General features: G+C 42.3%; 1 protein-coding gene and 1 long non-coding RNA gene across 4 annotated transcripts; one reads left to right on the top strand and one right to left on the bottom strand.

Annotated features, from left to right (window-relative positions):
• Positions 1-396: 396 nt before the first annotated feature.
• On the bottom strand, positions 397-9,977 carry ARRDC4 (arrestin domain containing 4). 3 transcript variants are annotated; one of them, XR_005932453.1, is made up of 9 exons: positions 9,292-9,678; positions 7,983-8,049; positions 7,547-7,694; positions 5,623-5,725; positions 4,641-4,897; positions 3,897-4,059; positions 3,198-3,352; positions 2,354-3,086; positions 397-1,742 (listed from the first exon to the last, which is right to left on the bottom strand). XR_005932453.1 is itself a non-coding variant. In XM_030015069.2 (8 exons), the coding sequence occupies exons 1-8, from the start codon at positions 9,635-9,637 to the stop codon at positions 3,030-3,032; spliced, it is 1,296 nt and encodes a 431-aa protein (XP_029870929.2). In that variant the 5' UTR covers positions 9,638-9,977; the 3' UTR covers positions 397-3,029. The 3 variants fall into 3 exon arrangements, 2 of the variants coding, with proteins under 2 accessions (XP_029870929.2, XP_040979627.1); XM_030015069.2 differs by having other exon boundaries at positions 397-3,086; positions 9,292-9,977; XM_041123693.1 differs by lacking the exon at positions 9,292-9,678 and adding an exon at positions 8,771-8,982 and having other exon boundaries at positions 397-3,086.
• A 143-nt stretch (positions 9,978-10,120) lies between these two features.
• LOC115341699 lies at positions 10,121-11,776 on the top strand. The gene is made up of 2 exons (XR_005932456.1): positions 10,121-10,873; positions 11,020-11,776. It is a non-coding gene; the product is annotated as an uncharacterized LOC115341699 (long non-coding RNA).
• Positions 11,777-23,284: the final 11,508 nt, after the last annotated feature.

Genomic DNA, 23,284 nt, shown 5'->3' with positions numbered 1-23,284 from the left:
AGGGGACACAGCCAGGACACCTGACTCAAACTGACCAAAGGGATATTCCATACCATGTGACATCATGTCTAGTATATAAATGGGACAAGTTGGCTGAGGGGAATCACTGCTCAGGAACAGACTGGGCATCTGTTGGTGAGTGGTGAGCAACTGCATTGTGCATCACTTGTTTTGGATATTCCAATCCTTTTATTATTATTGTCATTTTATTATTGTTATAATAATTATTAGTTTCTTCCTTTCTGTTCTACTGAACTGTTCTTATCTCAACCCACAAATTATACCTTTTTTTTTCTTCTTGATTCTCTCCCACATCCCACTGGGTGGGAAGAAGTGAGTGAGCGTCTGCGTGGTGCTTAGTTACCGGCTGGGGTTAAACCACGACACAGCACTATGTAGGTTTGACACTTTTATTAACAAAGAACCCATGGGGCTCATTCATTAGTACAAAATACAATCATGTTTCTGTATGTTAAACAGCATTTTTTTTTATTTTGTCTCTTTTAAACTGTTTCACAGTTATCAAAACAAAGCCCCTGCATATTGAACTTATTATTGTGCAAACAGTCATTATTTTAAGGATCAATTTCTGCACTATGCCAAGTGTCAGAGAGCAGAATTTAATCTTGTCTCCACCCCTCCTCTGAAGGGCCATGCGTGCTTCCTAAGAAACACATTCTAGTTGTCTTTTTTGCAGCAAACAATCTAAGGCCACAGTTTATTCGCAAATAATAAAACAACAACTCAAAGATTTTTTTTGGGGGGGGGGGGGGGGGGGGAGCACATCTTTACCCTTCATGCTCGTTTGCTTGACCATGTTTACACCAGGTAGCACACATCACCTATTGGGTATTACAGTCCAAAAAAGCACCTAATGTTCTTTAAGCTAATATTCTGCATTATTAACATGCAAGTTAATACACAGCCACATTATTTTTCAAGTAACTATAATGGTATCTGTTTTGAGGAAAATATGCTTGTTCCCTTTCCAGGTGATGTGAATGAAAATCCTGCATTGATTGTATGGGCACGCCCTCACTTAAATAAAAAGGCATGAGAGCTACATCTTGAGACTCAAGATAAATACTAATTTTTAGAATGTCCTTTCTAAAACATGCACTCAAATTTTGGTTAAAGCTGCATTTGCTATAGAAGACAATACTTAAAGTTGCAAATGAAAAAAATAACTGCAGTTTGGAAACACGAATCTCAATCAGTAGGTCTTTTACACTGATGTAAAAGTGACTTGAGGTGAAGTGCTAGAAATCAGACAATGTAAGGAAGTCATACTAAAAGAAGACTAAAAATATATATCCGTGTATGCCTGTAGAAAAATCCCTGCTTCTTAAATGAAGACAGATTTCATAAAAAACCATTTAAACTTTTTTAAACTGCAGTTATTGATGAAATGATGGAAACTCAATTACTATTCTTATAGTTATCAGAAAGTACAATGTTTTACCACATGAAGCACCGGGTTTTAAACCCAAACCCTTCTGTAAGACATATGGAGTAGTTCTAGTAGTTCAAAATCCCCTGTAGTTTAAAGACTCGACTGTAAACATGCGTTTTAAGAATGCTGTGTTTCTGTTCCTTTAAGTGATGTTGATGGTGGCTTACTTATTCCAATTGATGCTTGGCAGGAAGCAAACATTCTACTTTAAATGAAGGCAGCAGAAGGGCCAAGTAAAATGCTGTGCCTTCACTCTTAGCAGCAACAAACTCTCACTGTTCTAAATGACCTGAGGAAGAAAACATTAAAATATTGCACCAAAACAAAATTAAACAGCAAAACCAAACAAGGAAACACACGAACAAAAAATAGTATGGATAGCAAATGACCAGTGCAGCCCCTGACAATAGATCTCTAGACAAAAATGCAGGAGTAATGAAAAGCTTTGTGCCATTACCAGAGGATTTTGTTCCCCTGATGTCTGCTTTCACTTCAGTTATAAGCTATGTCTATTCTGGGTATATTTACACCTCTCCCTATGCCTCCTATCTCATTCACTAACCACAGAAACCATTTAGGGTCCCTTTTAGAACCTTGAAGTATACTGGAGCTTTAACAAGACTTCTTTTGGTCTCAAATCAGACCGTAAGTAAATATCCAAAACAGAGGTAGGCTTATAAAGGCTTCTGAATAAATAAGTATTGTCCATTTTGCTAAGTATACCTGCTGTTGGCGAAAGGATTCTCCCTTGCCATGCTTCCCCTTATCATGCTATCCATAGGCTTAAGATGCAGAAAAAGAACTCACAGTAGAAGAGGCTAGAATAATTCCCTTAAGAAATCCCTTGAAAGAAAGCATAGTGCATAAGCTCTTATCAAAGTTCAATTTTCTTTTACATACTTGTGTCTTTCATTCAGTAAATGGTTGCCTTCATAATATTGCGTAATAGCTATTCTGTCATCCATGATGTCTTTAGAATCATTATGAATGATGAAATAGTACCACTTGGCAGTTGTTAGAAGGGCAGGTTCTCATGAAATACAAAGTTAAGCTAGAGTGAAGACCTCACTCCACATTTTAGTAGTGTTCCTTTCTTGGATGCAGACAGTGCAAAACTGAAGCCCCTTGAACACTGGAATCTTTTGGAAATGTTTTCTTACCCCACATTCTGTTCTACTACGCAAGTTCTACTACAGAAGTTCTCAACACCAACATCATTACGTAAATTCTTCCAGAGTGTTCCAAACAAAATATAAATTATCTTCAGAAGATCCTTACATCTCCTCCTCGTACTTTATGTAGTATATCCACTTTTTTGAAAGCATTCAGTATTTTCAGGTACTTCTCAAGTATCCCAAACATAGCTGCTCCCACAATATCCTCTGTGCAGACTAATCCAGCAGATTCTCTTCCATCACCAAACATCCTCATACCTCCCTCTCCGTTTTCCTTTGCCTTTCTTGTATACAAACTTAAGTTTTGAAAAAGAAAACTGTTTCCTTTTTAGCTGCACTACCAGCTCAAGCAGCAGAAAGATTAAGACATTCATCACAATGATGTTCATTACAAATCCTCTTCAGAGCATGAATGAAACAGGCTGAATTTCTTCTACATCAGTTGGATGTGGATCAATCTACAGAGAGAAGAAAGGCAACAATTACTGCCTATAATTCTTGCATTTCTGTATGGGGGGCTTTTTTTGCCCTTTGACAATAAAAACACCACCTGCTGTTTATTTTTTTACCTCTGAATAAAGAGGTGGAGGCTGAAACCGGAACTCTTGTATGTAAGCAAAGACAGGACAACACAATTGTTCCTCACAGTCAATTGGTGGTGGATAAGCAGGAACATGTCTGGAGAACTCTTCCTCAGACACTACATCAGCATAATTTGGTGGTGCTGAAACACAAGAGATGCTATGTCAAATTTCAAACTATTCACTCACAGCCAAGACAACATATGCATTACAGTATCCAAGACCATGAAGACTGTATTAAACATTGCACTATTGTCAAATTGAATGAAGTGCACTATATTCATAAATACCATAACTAGAATTATGTTTTTAGTAAGCTTAGGTGATTCAGCAGGAACACTACAGATGCTTTCAGGGCTACTCCAGCAACATGCCTGCGTTGTATCATATTTAGTAAGGATAACTTTAAGGTGTCTACCTCCAAAGTAAAATTCCCACTATCAGAAGTCAGTTATTTCAAGATTCAACTGAAAATAATCAGATAGGGGTAAAGAGAGACTTAAAAAAGGCTGGAGCTAGGGTATCCTCACCAGTCCTTTCGGATCTTGACTTAGATTTATGTGCGTCACTTCTCATGAGTCATACTTTAATGGCCTACATCCCTAGTAGTGCCCTTAAAACTGTCACGACTATCCTTCTGTTGTAGACAGTACTATGCTGTATTATAAAGAGTTCAATATCTATTACCTTCAGGGTGTTCTGGCATGGTCAATGCCAGCCAACTCATATCCATACTAAACTGGGTGGTAATGCTGGAGTTTCTGCTTGAAAATCCAATACATGGAATAGTGCCAATCACCAGAGGCATTTCAATCATCAATTTCTTAGCACCAGGAATATGGATATACACCTGTGTGACAAGCCGCAAATAAAAGAAAGACATCATCAGACCCCACTCAATTGCTGCTCCTAGAAACTACCCTACTCCCTATACTGCAGATTTTATGTTTAAAATTTAGGAGTTTTCTCATCCCAGGTATGTTTAGCTAAAACTCTGGTAGCTTTCATTATTTTTCAGCTACCTCCTTCTTTCTGTACCTTGTCCCTAGATGGCATTAAAAAAATGCACAACAGGTTGACAAAAATAATTATGCACTTGACTTTCAGTCCTATCTTCCCATTTCTGAGAAGAATGACTAGAAGAACCCATTCAGCTTGAACTACTTTCCCCTGATAACCTCAGCAGGTCTAAACCTACACTGCTTCTTCCTCAGAAGTGTTTTTCCATTTTCCCCGTTATTCCCATCTTCCCATTTCAGAGTCTCCCCGTGATCTTCAGTCTCTCACCTATATGGTATATGATATTTGCTTATATTTGCTGTTGTTCCCAAATTCAAAATCTAATAGCTGCTCAGTAGAGAAAATTATTCTGTTCCTAACTCAATGTAATATTCAAGAGTATGTACATTTGTAATAAAAATCCATACTTACAGCTAATGAATATTCTACTCTAATAATACAGCAGTCAAGTATAGAAGGGGATACAGGTGGGATTTTCAGAGTTTTCCCATTCCAGGTATCTGTACTCCCAGAGGCAATATGGTTTCCTCGGACATTGGCAACCATCTGACGGAAAGTTTTTGTCTTCCCGCTGGCCAGGTAAGTTTGTGTTTGGAAAATGGCAGCTTTTGGAACAATCAAACGAGAAGAGCAGTTCTCAATTTCTGCATAGATTGGTATGGCTTCCCCTTAAAGACAGAAAAAGTTCAGTGAATAATTTGTATTTACCAACTTTCCTCTGGGAGTATCAAAGCATGTTATGCAGCACGTACATCATCTGCAATGTTATGAGAACAATACTTGTTAGTTTCCTCAAGCTAGTTGGTTGGGGTTTTGTTTTTTTTTTTTTTTTCCAAGAGTGGTATTCAGGCAGAATTATAGCCACCTACTACATTTTACATATAAACAATGATTCATTTTGAAACATTAAGCATAATACGAACAAGCTATAAAAGCTTTATTTGCAAATTACACACCAATCTTCCTTTTATATAGTACTAACCGAATTTCAGAATGTTTTATTTCCTCAATGTATCTAATGTTATCAAGATGACAAAGAAGCTGCTAAAGCTCATTCTTACAGAAGCGTAAACCTACACAAACAGGACATAAAAACCCGATTACGTCCCCAATTAAATATTTTATCCCAAATAAAAACATTTTGTTATTCTTTACACTCAAATGTACATGGCTTTTCCATATGATTAATGACTAACAGACTTCCTTTCAATTTGTATTCCCAAGGGAGGATTGAGGGGAAAGGCAAGCTGATTTTTGTTAAAGCAAGTTCATATAGATCTCAATTTACTACCTACTAACCGAAACTATTCAACTATGAAGTGCTGGCTTCACAGTGATGAAAAAAACCCTATTAGATGTTTAATATTCATATTTTGAAGACAACTACTCTTACCATTACAGTATCCCTTCCTCTCAATTTTGGCACTGAGAGACACTGGCCCAGAGGTGAAAAACCAACAGCCAACCATCTTCTCCTGACTTCTTAGAACAGGTGTCTATAAAATATAGAGTATTTTTCATTTTATGGCATAAAGCTATCAATCACTTGCAGTTTCATGTTATGCGTATCAGTCACTGCAATCTAGCTCTAAAATCCACTTGATTTCAATCACCATACTACTCAATGCAACTGCAATTTTGCCACCATGTAAAATGGAACCAAGGTTTGGCTCTCTGAACATATGGCTGTTTTAAAATCCCAGCCTGCATTTAGACCACATCAACTAGGTAACACAGAGACCCATGTGCATTTGAACATATTCCGTCTTCAAAAAGATTGATTTAGAGAATTTTATAGTGACTTTTTAAAGATCTAGTAAGAGTATTGTGGTATTTATGCCCATGTTCCTCACTGCAGAAGAATGCAGAATTAATTTCATTTGCAAGCGACTAGTAGTTAAGCAAGTAAACTGTTTTTACCTTTGTATCCTTCATAAGAAAGGATCAACGTACACACTGGGCTAAGGTGATGCATCTTCATAACTTGCAAGCCACACAACCCCCCAAAAATGTAGGCTTATGACAAAAACCATCTTAATTATTCATGGAGGACTGTCACATTAGATGACATTTATGCTGTCCGTAAATTTTTCATTAGAATAAACTTACAAGTAGACACATCAAGGGTCCAAGCCAGGATTCAAGCTACTTAAAATGATTTACTGGACACTAGTGCTCAGTCAATATAATTATGAAGTCTAAAATTTGTGGTGTTTTGCACTTTTTTGGATGGTAGCCTTGGAATCCATTAAGACAGGCACTGCCTACTTTGTGCCCCAGAGCCCTCTCCTGTGCAATAACCTGTGGCCTACTCTATCCTTGCTGTATCTGAATATGCTGTCTTCATACTCCTAACATACACTGTTGAACATAAAGACTATATTCTGCTTACAGATCTCACTGCCAAAATACTTCTCCAAGTTCTCTCTAGAGAGAAAGATTAAAATGTAAGCATATAAAGAGGAAAAAAACCCTGCTCAAAACATCTCTTAGCTCCATTCACATCATGATGAAATGTTAAAATTATCCTAGCATTTTAAATAAAATAGAAATTACTCATTCATATTTAAATGAATAACCATTTAGATCCAGTTGCTATCATGAAAGTGCAAGGTATAATTTGATATTATTTTCATAATATGGGTTGAGATAAAAGAATCCAGCTCATTAGCTTCCATCTTGCCTATTTTCTCATTACTTAATGCCTGATCTTTCTTATTACTCTACAGTATTTCTAGTGATTATTAGAAACTCAATGCTTTAATGTGGCCAAATCTGTCATAAGGAAATAACTGAAAAGATCTCTGAAGCAGCTGCATGCACGCACTTAATGTTAGAAAACGACATGCAAAATGGAACGATACGTAACATAATGGCCAGAGCATAAATGACAGGCTGGGCATGATTAATACTCTTCTATAATTACTGTTCCTCAACCTACTATTATTGTAGAGTTTAGGACACTGCAGCCCTGTGAATGTAGTTGCTCTGGTAAGAGTAACTACTTTATGCTTCTACATTATTATTATTAAGCCTTATTTATGCATCTGAAGCCTGCATAACTTTTTGGCAAGAGCATCTCTGCCAGCAGGGATGTAATCAATGGTATTAAAAAAAGCCACTCTGTTTGCTATTCACACAACCTAAGATCATCTATTTATAGAGAAAAGCTTAGGGAGCTTATATGCTTTCAGAAGTCAGAAAATGACACTCCAGAATAACATAGAAATGGTGATGGATGGATGTGAATGCTTCTTGGAAATGATTTTTTTGCAGCTGGCTTTAAAGGGGGGAGGAGGAGTGCAGGACCCTCTTACCAATAAAGCTGGTGAGCTGACGTCGATATGGCTAATGACCTGAAGCTCTGTCTGTACACTTTGATCAGGTGCTGCAGGCCTCTCCAGAGTTGCTTTCACATAGTACTGAATACTGCCATACTTCCCAGTAAAAGAGGTCACCAGAGGTCTGAAACAAGCAGTCATAAAAGCATTACCAGACATTTGTAATTCAGCTCCAAACACGAACACTTCCAGTATACATCAAAGTTTACCAATTTACAGCTTGTACTTCTAGGGCCTTAGGGAAACTGAAGCAAACAAGGCACGTCTATGTGGCGGTTGATTAAGACAAACGTATAAAGCTGACTTATCAGTTTGATATTAAAAAAACCACACAAGTCAAATTACATTAAGTTAATGACCCACAACAAGCAGTGTCCAGCACAATCCCTTCAGGTTGGATTATTTAACTTACTCTTGAGGGAGTTGAAAGCTGAACGGAAATTCATGTCTTCCATCTAGAAGAATTAAGCTTTCCTCACCTGTAGGATAAAAATGAATAGTATGTTTTAGTTATTCCATAAATAGAAGAACAAAGCAGATGCTTTTATAAATTATTTATATATAACAACACCCAAATGCAAGGGACTAGGAGAAGTTTTTATTGATCCCAGTGGGTTCTAGATTGGAACCCATGCTTGATTTAAGCTGTGATGTGATTTCAATGAAAAAAAATCAAGGAAACATCGAGACCTTGAGTTTCGGTTCAGGACTCTGGCCAATTTCTAATCCAAAATGGCTTCTGGAAAGCATAAAGCAAGTTTCTTTTCAGCAGGACAGCAATTAATCTACTTTTCCAATTAACAATTAAACTAACTTTTGTGCTAAAAAGCTGCAATTTAAGGTCAGTATTATGAAATACTATTAATATATGTACTCTTACTGCATTCATAGAGGGCCTACCGTTACACAGTTTTTAAAAGCCTAAATTTCCTTTTCCTACAGATAAACCGGAGATGCGTTTCACCCTTACAGAACAAAATGTCATTTCCCTTTCATTTTTCAATACTGCCGTAGTGCTGCAGTGTCCGAGTGACAAAACTGCCAGCTAGACCTACGTAACAAAGAGCTTCCTCTTTTTTCGTAAGCCACTGCAAAAGGAGGCCGACTGCTTCGGCTGTCTTCCACGGGCAGCTTCCCAGATGCTGCTTACAAAGCACAACGAACACGCAGGTGCCCGATGTAATTCACAGAAGAGCTAACCTCTGCAAGAAACCAGCGCGAAGCGTAGGAAAGCAAGAGCTGCGGACCTTCTTCCAGCCCTGTTCCGCGTTTTTCAGCCGTTTATAGAGAGAACCGAGTGACCACTTGACGAAGCTGCAGCAAGCCTCCCCTGGGCATGCCCGTGGAGGCTGTGGCTACGCCGGCCAGAGGTTTCCAGTGCGGGAAGGATGTCCCCGTTGGCCGGGCACCCACCCGGGCCTCACGCCGTTTCTCAGCACCCAGGTCGGATACCGGTTTCTCCTGGGGGAGGGTTTCAACCCTCAGCCTTCCTCCCCTCTGCGAAAAGCAGGGGTGGGCGCCATCCTGCCGGGGAGCGGGGGGGGGGGGCTTGGTCCCGCAGCCTTACCCCGCCGCCTTCCCCCGCGAACCAGGCGCCAGGCTCCCCGGTCCCACCCCCGCTGTCGCCGCGGCGGGCGGCCTCCCCTCAGGGCCCGGCCCGCGGCCCCGCACGGCCGCGTCGTGTCCCCCCCCGACCCCGCACCCCCCCGGCCGCCCCTCACCTTCGGGCGGGTCCCGCAGGAGGCTTTGCCGGATGTCCAGGTAGCGCACCTCCGCCTCCCGCCGCGGCCCCGGCCCCGGCGCCCTCACCGCCACCCCCCAGGTTCCCGCCCCGGGGACAGCGCCCGAGCTCTCGCTCCAAGCGACGCGGGCCCGGCCGGCGGCCTCCAGGCGCAGCCCGCGGAGCGGCAGCGGGCCCGCCAGCTCCAGCAGGACCTGGCCGGACACCGTGTCCCCGCTGCAGTAGCCGCCGCCGCCGCCGCGCCGGGCCTCGTCCTCCAGCACCAGGGCCAGCGTCTTCACCGTCCCGCCGGCCCCGGGGCCCAGGCCCGGCCCGGCCGCCGCCATCGCGCCCCGGCTCCGGGGGAAGCCTACGGCCGCCGTCGACGATTGCTTTAAAGCCCGCCCGTCTCCGCCAGCGCCCGCAGCGGAAAGTCCCGCCCCGGTCCGCTCCTCATTGGCCACCCCTCAGCTCCTCGCCCTACTATTCGCCGCGGGCTGCCCCTGGGCCCCCTCCTCATTGGTGCCTCGGCGGGCACGCACTCGGAGTGCGTCACGCTGCGTGATCACCGCGGCGGAGCCAATCGGGTGCTGGCGGCCGCGCGTGGACAGCGCCCCGATTGGCAGGGCGGCTGCAGCTACCTGGCGAGAGAGCCAATGGCGCGGCACAGCTACCACGTGCACAGCCTGTGGATAAACAGGCAGAGAAGGGGCGGGGCGAGGGCCGCGGGGGCGCGGCGAGGCGAGGCGGCGGGGCGGGGCGGGGCGGGGCTGGGCGAGGGGGCCGGGCGGGGAGGGGAGGTGAGGCGAGGCGAGGCGAGGCCCGGCCCGGCCCGGGTGGGCGGGCGGCGGCCGATCGTCCTTCGCCGTGCTGGGGAGAGCCCGGGCAGCGGGGGCCTTTGGGGGTCCGGGCCCTCGCCGTCCCATCACCAGGCTGTGGTCACTGCCTTGGCAGCCCGGCGGGGTGGCGGGCCCCGCGCTGTGGGGAGGCCTCGGGCCCTCGGCGGGCCTCGGTTCCAGTCATGGCGGCTGAGGGAGGGAAGGGCCGGGCTGGGCATTGCGCGTTGCGTTCTGTTTCAGCCTCTCCCCGCTGACAGCCGGGCTGGCTGAGGACGTTAAATAGGGCAAAACGATGCGGTGCGGCCGTTCCCTGGGTTTGCCCAGCGTTCACTTAAGTAGCTCTCTGCTGCCTTCGTGAACCCCTTTCCCGTCCCACTGGTGAGCAGGCAGTGAAGGGCTTCAGTCTAAAGAAGCCATCCTGGATTGCCTGGAAGCCTTGCTGTTCACACAGATGCTGACTTTTTCTGCACTTTGTAAACCCACAAGTGCCCTGGTTCAAGAGCTTGTTCCTACAAACGCCGGGTTTGTAACTGGATGGCTAAATGGATACACGGAGCGGCATGCTGTTAGGCCTGAGCAGTGCGGCATAAATCTTTCCATACAAATGAGCTGTAGGTAATGCTTGGAAGATTTATCCACTAGAATAAATGCAAAGTTTGCTGTTATTTCCGATTTTTAGAAGTGCAAGCTAAGGAAAAACCCCAGCATCTATAGGGAGAGTGGCAAATACGTCTGTGTTGATAGGTGAGTATGGCCGGATCCAGCAGCCAGACGGAGGTGAGGCTGCTATGGCTCCGGCCCCAGGTCCAGCCAATAGCCAACCCAATACATGTTACAAGAGAAAATGTTTTGCATACACTGGACAGATACTAAAATTAGTTTTGTTCTAGGAAGTGTCATATTTTATGGTTGCCTGAGTTGGCAGTAATGCATCTTCCTGAAGGTGTGTACGGTGAATGATCTGCCAGCATTTCCATTGGTAACGAAGGAGTCACTTCCCGATCCGAGTCACCTGCCTGCTTGAAGCTTCTGACAGCTGCATCTTCTTGCATTCCTCCATCACTCTGGAGTGCTGGAAAGCACCAGCCTAGTGTTTCCCAGCTGACTCAGTTAATTACTGAAATTAGCAAAAAATGTGTTCCAGACTCAGAGCCTTGGCTTCTAAATAACTGACAAGTTAACGTCAGGCTTCCTCAGAATCCCTGGCATACCTTTGTGATATCCTGTCCTGTGAAAAACAGGCTTATATTTAGAGTTACTTCTGTGATGAAGAACTTGTCCTTGCCAAGAGCGAGGTAGGCCTTTTGAACACTTTTCACTGGCTACAAGTTAACGTGCACCTCTGTGTTAATCAATAATAATGTGGGAAAAAGTAATGTGGTTACAGATGGGGTGAATTTGTAGGCTTTACTTGGACCCTTGGCCACAGGTTCCCCAGCTCACGATGAAGAATTCTGTAACTAAAGGAAATAATGCTGTGGTGGTTGTTTGAGTATTTGAAGAATTTTTGGATATTCATATCTCTTTGTGCTTTTTGAAATAGTTTTTATAGAAACTGCAAATGTTGCATTATGGTTGGGAATTGTGGTGTATAAAATCATGCTATCTTTGTTATTTTTTAGTTCAATTAAACTAATACAGCTTGAATGTCTAGTTTTGCGTAAATCTTTTCCTTATATCCAGTTTTTTACGTTAGCAAGTATCAAGTTAGTTTTGTAGCCAGCCAACAGAACATGCTTGGATGTGTGTACTGAATATTTCCTTATTTGCTGAATTTGCATAGGTACAATGTGTGTATGCAGTTTCTTGCAACTGATTTTGAAAGTACGATACAGAGGAGAAAAAAAACCAAACCAAACCAAAATCCCACACTTCTCTTTTTTTCCTGTATGAATTAGATCCTGTATAAAAGGAATTAATTCTCTTATGGGTATTATGCAACTATTCCCATTTATTCTTTGCAAGTGCAAATGAGTTAGATAAGGAAATGAATAAACATGGACAATTGCTTATGAAACAAAACATTATACAGAATTAGTGAGAGTTAGGAGGCTTGAATAACTTGAACAATTAGCCTGTAGAGGACACAGTTAATGGGAACGTTCTGTCACAGTCAGATGTTACTTGTTCCAGATGTTTGTTTGCCCTTTAATGTACTTATTTTTTCAGCAGGATTCAAAGACCAGAACTTCTTGAAATTATCATGGAGCGATTAGTTTTCTCATCCACCCATCTTGAGAATACTTTCTTGTGCATGAGGCATTTTATGTGACCAACACAGTGATGTTGTAACATGAACGGTGGAAACCACCACATCACTATTTTAGTCTCCGATAAGCCAGAAGGAAGGAACAGAAGATGAACATTCAGGCAGTGTGGGTGTATGTGTGTGACTGGATATTTGTGTGTGGGTGCATGTGTGAAAGAGCAAGAGATATATTAACATGCTTGATTATATTTTCATTTCACTTATTTTCCCACTTTATTCAGGACTATGTAAGAAAGAGCTGCCTGAACAAGTTAGTTAATGCACAGGTTAGCCTGTAAGAGTGAAGAATACACAAAGAAAGATCTCATTTGAGAGTATCCACAAAGCTGTGAACAGCTCTAGCAATAATCACAGGCTTATCTTGAAGGTGAAGGATCTAGTAGAACATCTTCCTACAGCAGCTGGTAATATCCCAGCTCTGCTGGATAATTTGGAAATGACTGCTATGGTCAGATCACTGAATTTAGATGAATCTGATGGTGTAAGTTTCTGCATGTAATAATTATTTTTAACTCATTTCAGTGCACATATTGAAAATAGGCTATCAGGGCTTAAGCCTGCCAGAAGAGTTTTTGAAAGTATCATACAGATTCCAAATTTCCACAATGGGAAGGACACCCAATATATAAATAACCGTTTTTGTGGAAGATACAAGATAAGTGGTCTTAGCAACAGCGACCTCTGCCAAGAAGGTCTCTCTTTTTCAGGGAACCAAGCTGTGACTGGGAAGGAAGTGAAAAACTTGATCAGTATTTGCTGTCCTTTTCCTGCTCGAAGGGAACTGAGACAGAGCCCTTAATCATGAGTCAGGCACCAGCACTAGGAGTTTGCCAACTAAGCCTTTCTGATCTTAACGAACAGCCGGACAGCTTAGAGAGTGAGCAGCTATTTCTGCTACTGGAGGAGGACTTTGAGAAGTGTTTGTGAGAGCTGCTAACAGCTAATTTACAAACTGTGGATTTCTTATTTGAGATTGCTGTACTATAACATCCGTTCAAGTGTCTTTCTTATCCCGTACCAAACACAACAGGCAAAAAACCAGTGACTGAGCTGCAGTTGAGTTCAGTGGAAGAGCCATGAGATAGACTCTGCTTGAATGAAGGCCTCACAAAGGCAGTGAACAGTGTGTAAACTCTGTACTGACCTTTTTTCTGCATGGTAGGGAGGGTTTGCCTGTATACCTCGTCCTTTATCTGCAAATAGTCTCAACTATCTTAGTAGGTCTGACAGATGGTAGAAAGCAGTTGGGTGAGAGCAATCTTTACCCCTGAAAGCAGATATTATGGACTCTGAGGCTCCACAAAAGCCCTCAGAATATAGGGCCTTTTTTTGCCAGATATTCAGAAATGCTCTTTCTGGGTTTGTTTATGGAGTCAGGAGAGGGAGGGAAGGGAGACAATTCCTTTCTTTCCCTAGTTCCTGGCCTTTTACCAGCGAGTTCCTTTACCAGCGCCATGCCAAAAATGCAGCACTGGAGCAGAGTGTGAATTCTCCCCAGCACTCCCAATCAGCACAAGAAGGCTACGAATGGGTATTAGTGACACTTGCTGTCGCGTAGTCTTTTATTGCTTTTATTCTATTACCAGTAATTGAAAGGTCAGCCAAATTTTTCTTAGACAATTAAGTGACATTTACAGATAGGAGATTGCAAGGAGCCAGAGATGCTTTTCCGAGTGCTGCTGCAAATGCAGTGCCCAGCTAGTCTGATACGTCACCACTGCCAATGTGTAAAACACCAGTAAGCATATTTTTAAGAATCATGCTGTACGTGGTACATTGAGAAAAGGAAAAACTGAGATACTGGCCCAGGAATCTAAAGGTGTGCACTTTTTCTCAGCAGGTGTTTGTTCACACAGCCCGTCAGGCAAAGCGCAGTCGTCTCAAAGGCCAAAAGACCAATCTTAATACAAGGTTATGTCTGTAAATGGAAAATCACAAATGACAGTAGGACAGCCGATGTAGGAAATATGAGGCAGAGGAGGGACAGAGTAGGTTGCACTAGGTTGATGACTGAGAACTCATGCGCTGAGTTCTTGGTTCACACAGAAGCCTCCTACCTTATCCTTACCTTCCGAGGGGTGGGAGAGGTGTGTCTCATCCCTGGGTTGAGAGGCTGGGGTAGAGGAAAGGGTTGTGGTGCAAACTGCAAAGGATTCTTTCCACTTTCAGTGGCAACACAGTGCCAGGACCTTCCCCCTCACCTCCAGAGGAACAATCTCATGAGGTGGCAGCAGCAAGCCTGCCCATAGGACAAGGGTCCTCATACCAGTTCCTAGCCTAACGCACTGGGATTGCATCCCACCACGTGATGGACCATCATGTTGCTTCATGCACTGGTAAAGAAAATATTTGTGTGACCTGTTGTTTGCTTAAATATTTATATAGTGAATCAGATTGCAGGTTCTGTTACAGCTAGTTCCCTTAGATAAAAGTGATCTAAATCCAGCACTCAGCTGGGCAGCAGAGGACTGCTTCAGGGTGGCTTTGGATGTTTACAGCTACTACAGGCTTTGAAAGGAGCGCGAGTAGAGAAAAATGGATGTGGTTAAAACATCCCTTCATCCTGGTGTCCCCTGAGGACAGAAAGATTTATCGGGGTTAGTGGCACCTGCACAATTAAAAGTGGCCTTCTGGAAGTGCTCCTCTGGAGGAAGAGCTTCCTACAATTGTAACGTGTACCCGTCTGCATTTCAGTGAGTCTGACTTCAAAGCAAGGTGGTCAGAAATATTCCTATAAATATCTGACAAAGAGGGAGGATACAGAGGATACTGTTGCAGAATCAACTCTGAAAGCTGTGTTATTCATGTGTGGATCGTGGTTTGGTGTTCCAGCTCAAGGGAATGAATAGTCAGAAAGGGAAAGGGGAATTAACAAACTTATTTGGGTTCTGAGTTGTGTGGTGCTTTAGCTGGTTCCTACCATGGGCTGTAATTTGAGGGTTTTGAGGGCTTTGTAAAGTGTCTTTTTTTTAATTTAAACTGAAAAAGTTTGAACTTGGGATGAACCCGGATCTCATACCAGAAAACCTCACACCGAAGGGAAGTGCATGCCTGGATCTGAACTCATCTTTTGGTAGAGCATTCCTGTAAACAGGAATGTGTGCCTTGTGGTCATTCTTCAGCCTTACCAGTTCACACCAAGCAATGACGTGGGATCGTATCTCTGAGAAAACACAGGTGGCATATCCAAAATATTTGTAAAGATAATTCCAAGCACGCTATTTGCTGGACAGCATCTGGCTGAAGCAGTCGCCCTCCTGGCTGTGTATGGCTCTCAGCATGGGCCAGCAACACAGCAATTAGCAAATGTAGAGGTGCTCCACGTGAAGTGTTTTTTTCACACCACCATTTCTGATGGCTGCTGTTGTTGCCCAGGCTTAGGAGAGATCTTACTTCAGCAGAAAATTGAGATAATGGAATGCTTTATGCCAAAAGGGAATGTAGAGTAAGAGCTACAATGGATGGAAAGTGGAGTCAGCAGCCTGAGATAACACGAGTGATCGTCAGGACAGGAAGCAGCCTGGGATCGCAGTCGAGCTCTGCTGATGGGAATGTGTGCTTTAACTTAGAACAGTGTTATTTGGCTTTTACTGCTATTTCAGCACGATTTGCAACATAGACACAGTATGATTCTGTCCTTAAAATGATGCCTGTGTCATGAGGTGCTTATGCTTGATGTCAGATTGTTGGATGTTGTAAGAGAAAGGATGATGCTAGGGAAGCTGTACAAATGCATTCGGATACTCGACTTCCTGTGCTTGGGGTAGCGGAAGATGCTCCATTGTGTGGAACCACTTTCCTCCTAACACTGAGGGAGGGTTTGGAGTTTCATAGTAACTGCCCAGAGTTAAGTCCATCTAGTCAAGCTGACCCAGTATCACAAGCTACTAAGTTTTCCTTGCATGCTTTTGCTCAAGCTTAAAGTCCAAGCCCGTATTTCAGTCGTCATATAATTGCAGTGCCCAGCACAGGAGGGGAACAAGTGAAAGCAGGGCACCATCACTGGTAAGGTGTGTGGAGGTGAGGTCTCCCCACATGCTCCCATCAAGAAATCAACCCTGGGTGGCAGAAGAAGGCAGAAAAGCAAGCATACCCCAAAACAACCCAGCTCCTTAACAACCTTTCCCTAAAATCTGGTGACCAGAATAACCTTGGACATGTAAGGAAGGAATGTCATCAGGTCAACCAAGGCTATTCTTGGTGTCCAAGAATAGATATTGAACTCCTGCCTCCAGTGCTTTGGGGGGAGGTAGAACACCCCCAGCGACGCAAGCTGACTGACATATCTAGGGGAAAAAATCCTCTTACATTTACCGGTAACCAGCTGATGCTGCAAGGCATGAAATCTGATTATAATGATTGTCTTAGGGTAGAGCTGCACCTTTTATGAGCATGTCCCATTGTGGAAGTGAGTCTCAATCTGTCTGAAATAATTTCATAGGCCCTGGGGGGACCAGGACATTTTGAGTCACATCTTCCCCTTCATGTGTATATAAGCAAAGAATCTCACAAATACTGAATTACAGCATGCATCCTAGAAAGATACTGAATCTTGCCATAAAGGTGCCAGGACATGGCAAGATCATTATTCTTTCTAGTCACCTCTGGTTTTTATTCATCATGCTTCAAGGAAATGGTGTCTTAATTCACGGTAGAAATTATTAGTTTCTAAATAGTAGGTCATTGTTTTGCTACTTTGTATGAGGTTGAATCATTCCCTTTACTGAATTCGTCTAGGTATCTATCAAGAGTTATCACCCTCCCAAACCTTTCCTTTGCTAAGCTGAAGAAGTTGAATCTTTTATGCCTCATATGACAAGGCCCATTTCCCCAAACCTGGGAATCTGTGTTTAAACTGGTGGCTTTTTAAAACCATTTGTGGATTAACCATGTTTAAAAACATTTAAACATTTCTTGGGAGAAATTTGTCAGTAACCAGTTCAAGCTGTGATTAAAACAGAAATGAAAAAGCTGGGCTGACAATAGCTGGTTAAGCCTGTATTTCCTTTTAAAATAAAGTACACAAATTATTCTTAAATGTAAGAAAAGGTTAGGACTTTCTATCATTTCAGTTGTTGCATGCTTATGTATTATCTCTGTGTTATAGACATGCATGTATACATATATGCATAAATATATATGTATAAAAGAAAAAGAGAGTACATGTAAAACTCACTTGCTATGGTAACAGTTGTTGTGGAAGCCAATAATGGTCAGCTAGTCATGAAAAGCACGGGGAGATAAGAACACACTTACTATTAATACTGTTCATTTTTAGAAGTACGCACAATGAAGCAGCTATTTTGACACTTTCTTCTGAAATATGAAGTATTAGGCATTGTCAGAGCCAGGATACAGGGCTTGATGGACTTTTAACTGCCTGCTGTTGTGATTCTTATCTTCCTCTATGGGGCAAATTAGAATTCTTTGGATCAATGAATGTACACAGTCTTTTCTTGTATCAGAATAACATTACACATCCTCTTGTCATTATAACACACCAGAAGATTATTTTCAATGATAATGACAAGACCACGTCAATCACAGGACTTTTGTAGTGGGAATTTGCTTCTCATTACATTGTTCATGTGGCAAATTTTCCCCTTTTTTCTTCTTGAATTACCACTCAGAAGTTGGTAGCAAAATGTTCAGAATTTAAAAAAGAGAAGAAGAAAACGTCTCACTTCTGCTGCCACCAATGCTCTAAGTTATACAGGCATTAACTTCTCCTGTGTGTCCATGATTATAAAAATGGCATACGCAGAGCCTACATTTTGTTCTGCTTAAATATCTGTACAGATCACAGCTTTTCTCTGATAGCCACTATTGTTGGAAAACATTAGTATGCACTACCTGTATTTTTCCATGTTCAAAGGAAGCAATCACAGAGCACTTCACTTATTTTACTAAGAGCTCAGTAAATGCTGCACTGTTGCCATTCTGCAAAGAATGTATTTTCATGTAGAGGCATTATCATTACCAGATTCTTTTCAAATTCCAGGAAGAGTGTGATATTTTTATTTGGCATAATGAAGTCTGAGCACTTATAAAATTTGATTGTTTTAAGGCCTGTAATTTCCACCATGCTTTATTTTTTTACTTGATTTAAAGTTCACTGGAAATTTCTTCTGTGTAGACAAGTTCTTCTAGGCCCAATGCTAGATCATGGCCTCAGTGTGTAACTGATGAAGACACTGACTGTTGGTGTCCACAGGACCTGAAAAATGTAGAAATGGATTACAGAAGATGCCAACTGTAAATCAACTGCACCAGGAAGTTAACTTATGAAGAGCAAAAATTTAGCTCAAATGTTGATGGAGCAACTAACTTGAGGTGGGTGAAGTTAGGCAGTCTGGATCCTTTTAGTGTCTCTGGAGAGAAAGGAGCATTTTCAGATATGTGTCAGACACTGCCATGGATTTAGAGGTCAATCTCACTCTGAAATTTTAGGAAGTTAGTTCACATTTTCCAGTATGGGGACAGGAACATAAGGCTTCCTGAAAGTCAGTAGGATTTAGGTTCCTAAGTTGGGAAGATGCTTTAGAAATGGGGCTGGTTATCACCTCAATTTAGCACATTTTCTTTATCTTTGTTTTGGTCATTCCGTGCATTTTTGCTTGGGACTATTTGTCCTTCTAATAAATAACCAATTTAAAAGTAATTATAATGGATTAGTCTCTTCTAAGTCTTCAGTTTTCATACTTTGCTAATCTGTAAAACTTCCCAAGAAAAATGATGCCATAATTGCAACATTTTGCACCTTGACATGAAGTGTATATTTCACTCATGGCCAATTTGAAAATCCAAAATAGAAACTTTGTAATAATCTCCCTTTACAGTTTGGGTTATGAGAAGCTGAGAATTTCCTTAGGCTTGATTGATAAAACATGGCATTTATCCTATTCCTAGGATGATGTTCAGCAAACTTTATGACAGAGGGAAACAGCTGGTAAAGTGGGTTCATGGAAAGGTGAAGGTAATATAGACATAAAAAACAAGAGGATAATGATTTTAAAAGGGATAATAGTTGTAATAACACCATTAACCTTTTGCTTCAAATTATTGAATGTGTGGTCTCTTCAGCAGGCTAATCAAAGGTTTGCATTAACTGCAATACAAGAGGAAGTGGCAATATACAACCTGAGGTGATTTTTTTCCCTCTTCCAATTATTCACTATCAAACCCTTAGTGGGAAAAAAAAAAAAAAAGAAAGAAAAAGAGAGAGAAAAACTGACCCTTTGGCTGTTGAAGACCCCTTCTGATTTTGAAATGAAGCTGACTTGCTTTCAGAAGAAACAAACCCCAGCTTCCTTTCTGCTTTGTAAGAGGCAGATTTTGCTAGGGAAAAAATAAATGAAAAATAAATATAATTTGTTATAGATACATAGAAATTTAAGTCAGAGATGTAAACAGGTAGCAAAGTGTTACAGGGCGGACTGTCAGTAAGAGCTGGCCCTGAGCTGTTTGGTGGTACCGCATGGAGGGGGATCTTCAGCAGAGACCCACCTTGAAGGGCAGGTGTACATACACATCTCTTCATAAAGAGTGTAGGCACGTCACAGCAGGGGTCTGATGGCTCACTTGGGACCTGCGAAGCTCCATGCTACTCTGTTTAGGTTACTTCTGGTATCTAAACAGCTAATTCAGCCTGGATCAGAGAAAAACTGCCTTTTTTGCTTTCACGTTACATGCACACAGGGTTGGCTAGCAGGGGCAGACTATGCTTTGACAGTTTATTCGCATGCTAAAAGGCAAACGCATTGATGGTGGAAAATTGCCATAGATGATGGAAAAGCTCACAGTGACTTGATGGAATTGTTCAGGAATTTGTCCTGTTGGACAAATCTGCTCCATCATATGATTTCGCAGGTGGCAATCCTTATTGTTCACTTAAGGCATCTATCCAGGTTGCACATCAAAGCACCTTCAGTTGGAAACCTCCCCTCTGTATGCAGTCGGCGGAGAGAGAACCACCTGAGTTAGACACCCAAAGCAAGATTGTCTGCCTGGCTTGCAACGTGTCGTGTCAATCTAGTATGACAGGAATAAGTGTAAAAGGAAGTTTGCACCGTTCCTCGCTGACAAAACCCCATACCATTAACAGCCCCATTCTGTGGAATCAGAAGACGGTGAAAGACTTCAGGAGCAGCGTGCCTTGAATTTGAATTAACCAGATTGAATTTAAAATCAACAAACTGAAAGGGGCTGAGATAAGAAGTCAGAACATTCAGAGGAAATGAGAACTGTTCCAGGAACTAAAGGTGAGAGAAACACTAAGTCACATTAAAAATATTCAGCAAGGAAAGAGACACCTTTTCTTTTTCTGGACACCTTTTATTGGAAGTCGTCTATAATCGGTAACCTTTCCCAGGCACTTTCCCAGGCTGTTTTTAGTAGCTGAATCCTTTGTTTCAAAACCACCCATTGACTCAGTGCCTTAAGTGAGAAGTAATTAAGGTGGACAGAAATCTTGCCTGCTGTATGGATGTATGAGGTGTAGAAGAGAGAGGCAGAAAGGGGAGTGAATGAATTTTTCCAAAAGATAGCTCTCACAACACAAGTCTGCTGTAATGTATCGTTAAATACATGTGTATGTAGACGTGCAGCTCTATTCATCTTTCTGTCTATTGATCTATTTATTTCCATATACACACATGCTGATGTACATATGTGTGTGTTCCTGAAAGATAATGAACTGTTTAGGCAGTACTTTGTCAGAATATCATTTAAAGAGTTACATCCTTTTAATGCACAGTAGTTTAAGCAAACTCCAAGGTTCTTACTCGGCAATAAACCCATTAAATCATCTTAAATACCATGTCATAATGACAATTTGATGCCACCAGATGTGGCACTAGGGATTTTTTTTTTTTTAAATGCTTTCCTGGAGATACAGCTTCCTGAATTTTAAATTCTCTAGCCTGTTTGCACAGCTGTTAGATCACAGAGCTCTGCCATCTCTTTGCCTTGCATCAGTTATTTGCTAAATCATGTGTGGCATGAGTACAAACTCACTGCATCTAAAATGTTTAGGCTCATATCCTCTTCACCCTCGTAAAGGCTGAATAGTTGGGCCGTATGGGAGAGGGTGTATGAGCGTTAAAATCTGAGAGCAGTATCCATTCCAGCTGTGGATCTCCCTTATGGGAATATTTTAGAGATGCAGTCAGAAGACTATCCTTCGCACACCCCTTTTCACTGGCTACTTAGCATCCTGGATCTGTGAAAAAATACAGATGCCTGGCTACTTTCCTAGCTTTTCTCTCCTTGTTAGCCAAAAAGGCAACCAGCTTGGTAGTACAGCACCACTTCTGCATGAGGAGGCTTGGGAGAGGGACACGTTAGCAGGATACAGCAAGAGTCCAAAAAAATCCCTCTCACAAAGAAATATTATTTCGCACGGTGCATATTTAAATAGCGGAGCAAGCCACGGGAGGCTGTGGAAAAACTCAGAGGCCAGCAACAGGAATATGTTAAATAAGGAGCAAAATGAGTGGAGGAAAGATGCTTTCCTGGCCCTGAAACATGGTGGTCCAGAAGCAACCCCTAATCCAAGAAGTCCCTAATTTCTGATTGACAGAAAGCAGGAGACCATCTAATGAACAGGCTGTCGATTTGCCTGACCAGCAGCACTGGACCAATCAAAGATGGGACACTGGGCCTTTGCTCTGATCCAGTATGGGGGGACCATGTTGTCAGGGTTTTTGTCACGCTCTGAGTTTGTATGGATGAGTACTGCATGAGCTGGGGTGGCAAATGTGGCCGCTCTCCCTCTGAGACCTTGCGTTAGACATGCATTTTCCCCTAAAAAAGGTGGTGGGTGTGTGAGAGACATATATTGGCATGGATTTGAAGTGAAGTTGTGAATTTTGTGCAATTAGAACGTGCTAATAAGTGTGATCAGGTCTGAGGCACAAGCACTGATGGTGGGATTAGGAGCTGCTCTTGGGTGGCTCAAAATAGTGGTTTGTGACCCTGGGGGATCACTGTGGGCATTTCCCAAGGGTCAGGAAGATCGGCACAAGACACCGAAAGCCTAGCTATCGGTGTGACAAACACCTACTCAGCCTGAGCGTGATTGGGTGTCATCACAATACCAACCTCTTATCAGTGCCAAGGGATTATTAAATCCTGATTTAATGTGAATTAGAAATACTCTTCAAAAGGCTGATTCAAAGCCCAGTGGAAAGATTGCCATTGCCTTGCATGGAACCTTGGTTTGATTTGCTGTTCGGCTCTGGGGCTGGCACATGAATGTTTGAGCAGCTCTGTATAGAAGAGGGCATGAAATGCTGTCTAGATTACCCTCCTGTGAAGTGTAATATTTGATAACATCAGTAAATACAAACCAGAAACAAAATGACAACAGCATTTGAGCATCTTGTGATAGCAAATGAGGTGGAAAAGTTAAATGGATATAGAAGAGGATCCCCAGAGGTTGAATCGCAGAATGGTGCTGGTAGGAGCCCAGTTGTTACCGTACTGATATCAACATGTGGAGCTCTAAATCTTTTTGGATTGTGGCTGAACAGAGAGATTTGCTTCTAGCTGCCTTTTCTCTTATTCATATTGTATAGGCTGTCCTCCTCTCCTACCAGCAAACAAATAAACACTCTGTGCCAGCTATAGCAGCAGTTTACATGGAAAAGCAATGAAGCAATTTCAGGAAAGTATTAGATGTAATTTTGGCTTTTTTTTTTTTTTGCTGTCACTTGGCAGCTAGAAAGAGGAGATGCACTGATGTGCAGAGCCGGGCGTGTATTATGCAAACTCATATCGCAATCTCATTGACTGTTCGTGGACCCCCATATCTCTCTGTTTCCATCTGTTGTTTTAAGACTAAGTTGTTTGGAGGATGTCCAAATTCCTTTCCTTTCCCCAACTTT

The sequence above is a fragment of the Aquila chrysaetos genome, chromosome 5 (assembly GCF_900496995.4).
Source record: "Aquila chrysaetos chrysaetos chromosome 5, bAquChr1.4, whole genome shotgun sequence".
NCBI classification, from domain to species: Eukaryota; Metazoa; Chordata; class Aves; order Accipitriformes; family Accipitridae; genus Aquila; species Aquila chrysaetos.
This window is presented reverse-complemented; position numbering and strand designations above follow the sequence as displayed.

Excerpts from the sequence above, each read along its gene's own strand:
- ARRDC4 (XM_030015069.2), bottom strand. The coding sequence starts at position 9,637 with ATGGCGGCGGCCGGGCCGGGCCTGGGCCCCGGGGCCGGCGGGACGGTG. Across the intron at positions 3,353-3,896 it reads CATGCCAGAACACCCTGAAG|CACCACCAAATTATGCTGAT; the intron begins GTAATAGATATT and ends CTTGTGTTTCAG. Across the intron at positions 3,087-3,197 it reads CTCCACCTCTTTATTCAGAG|ATTGATCCACATCCAACTGA; the intron begins GTAAAAAAATAA and ends TTCTCTCTGTAG.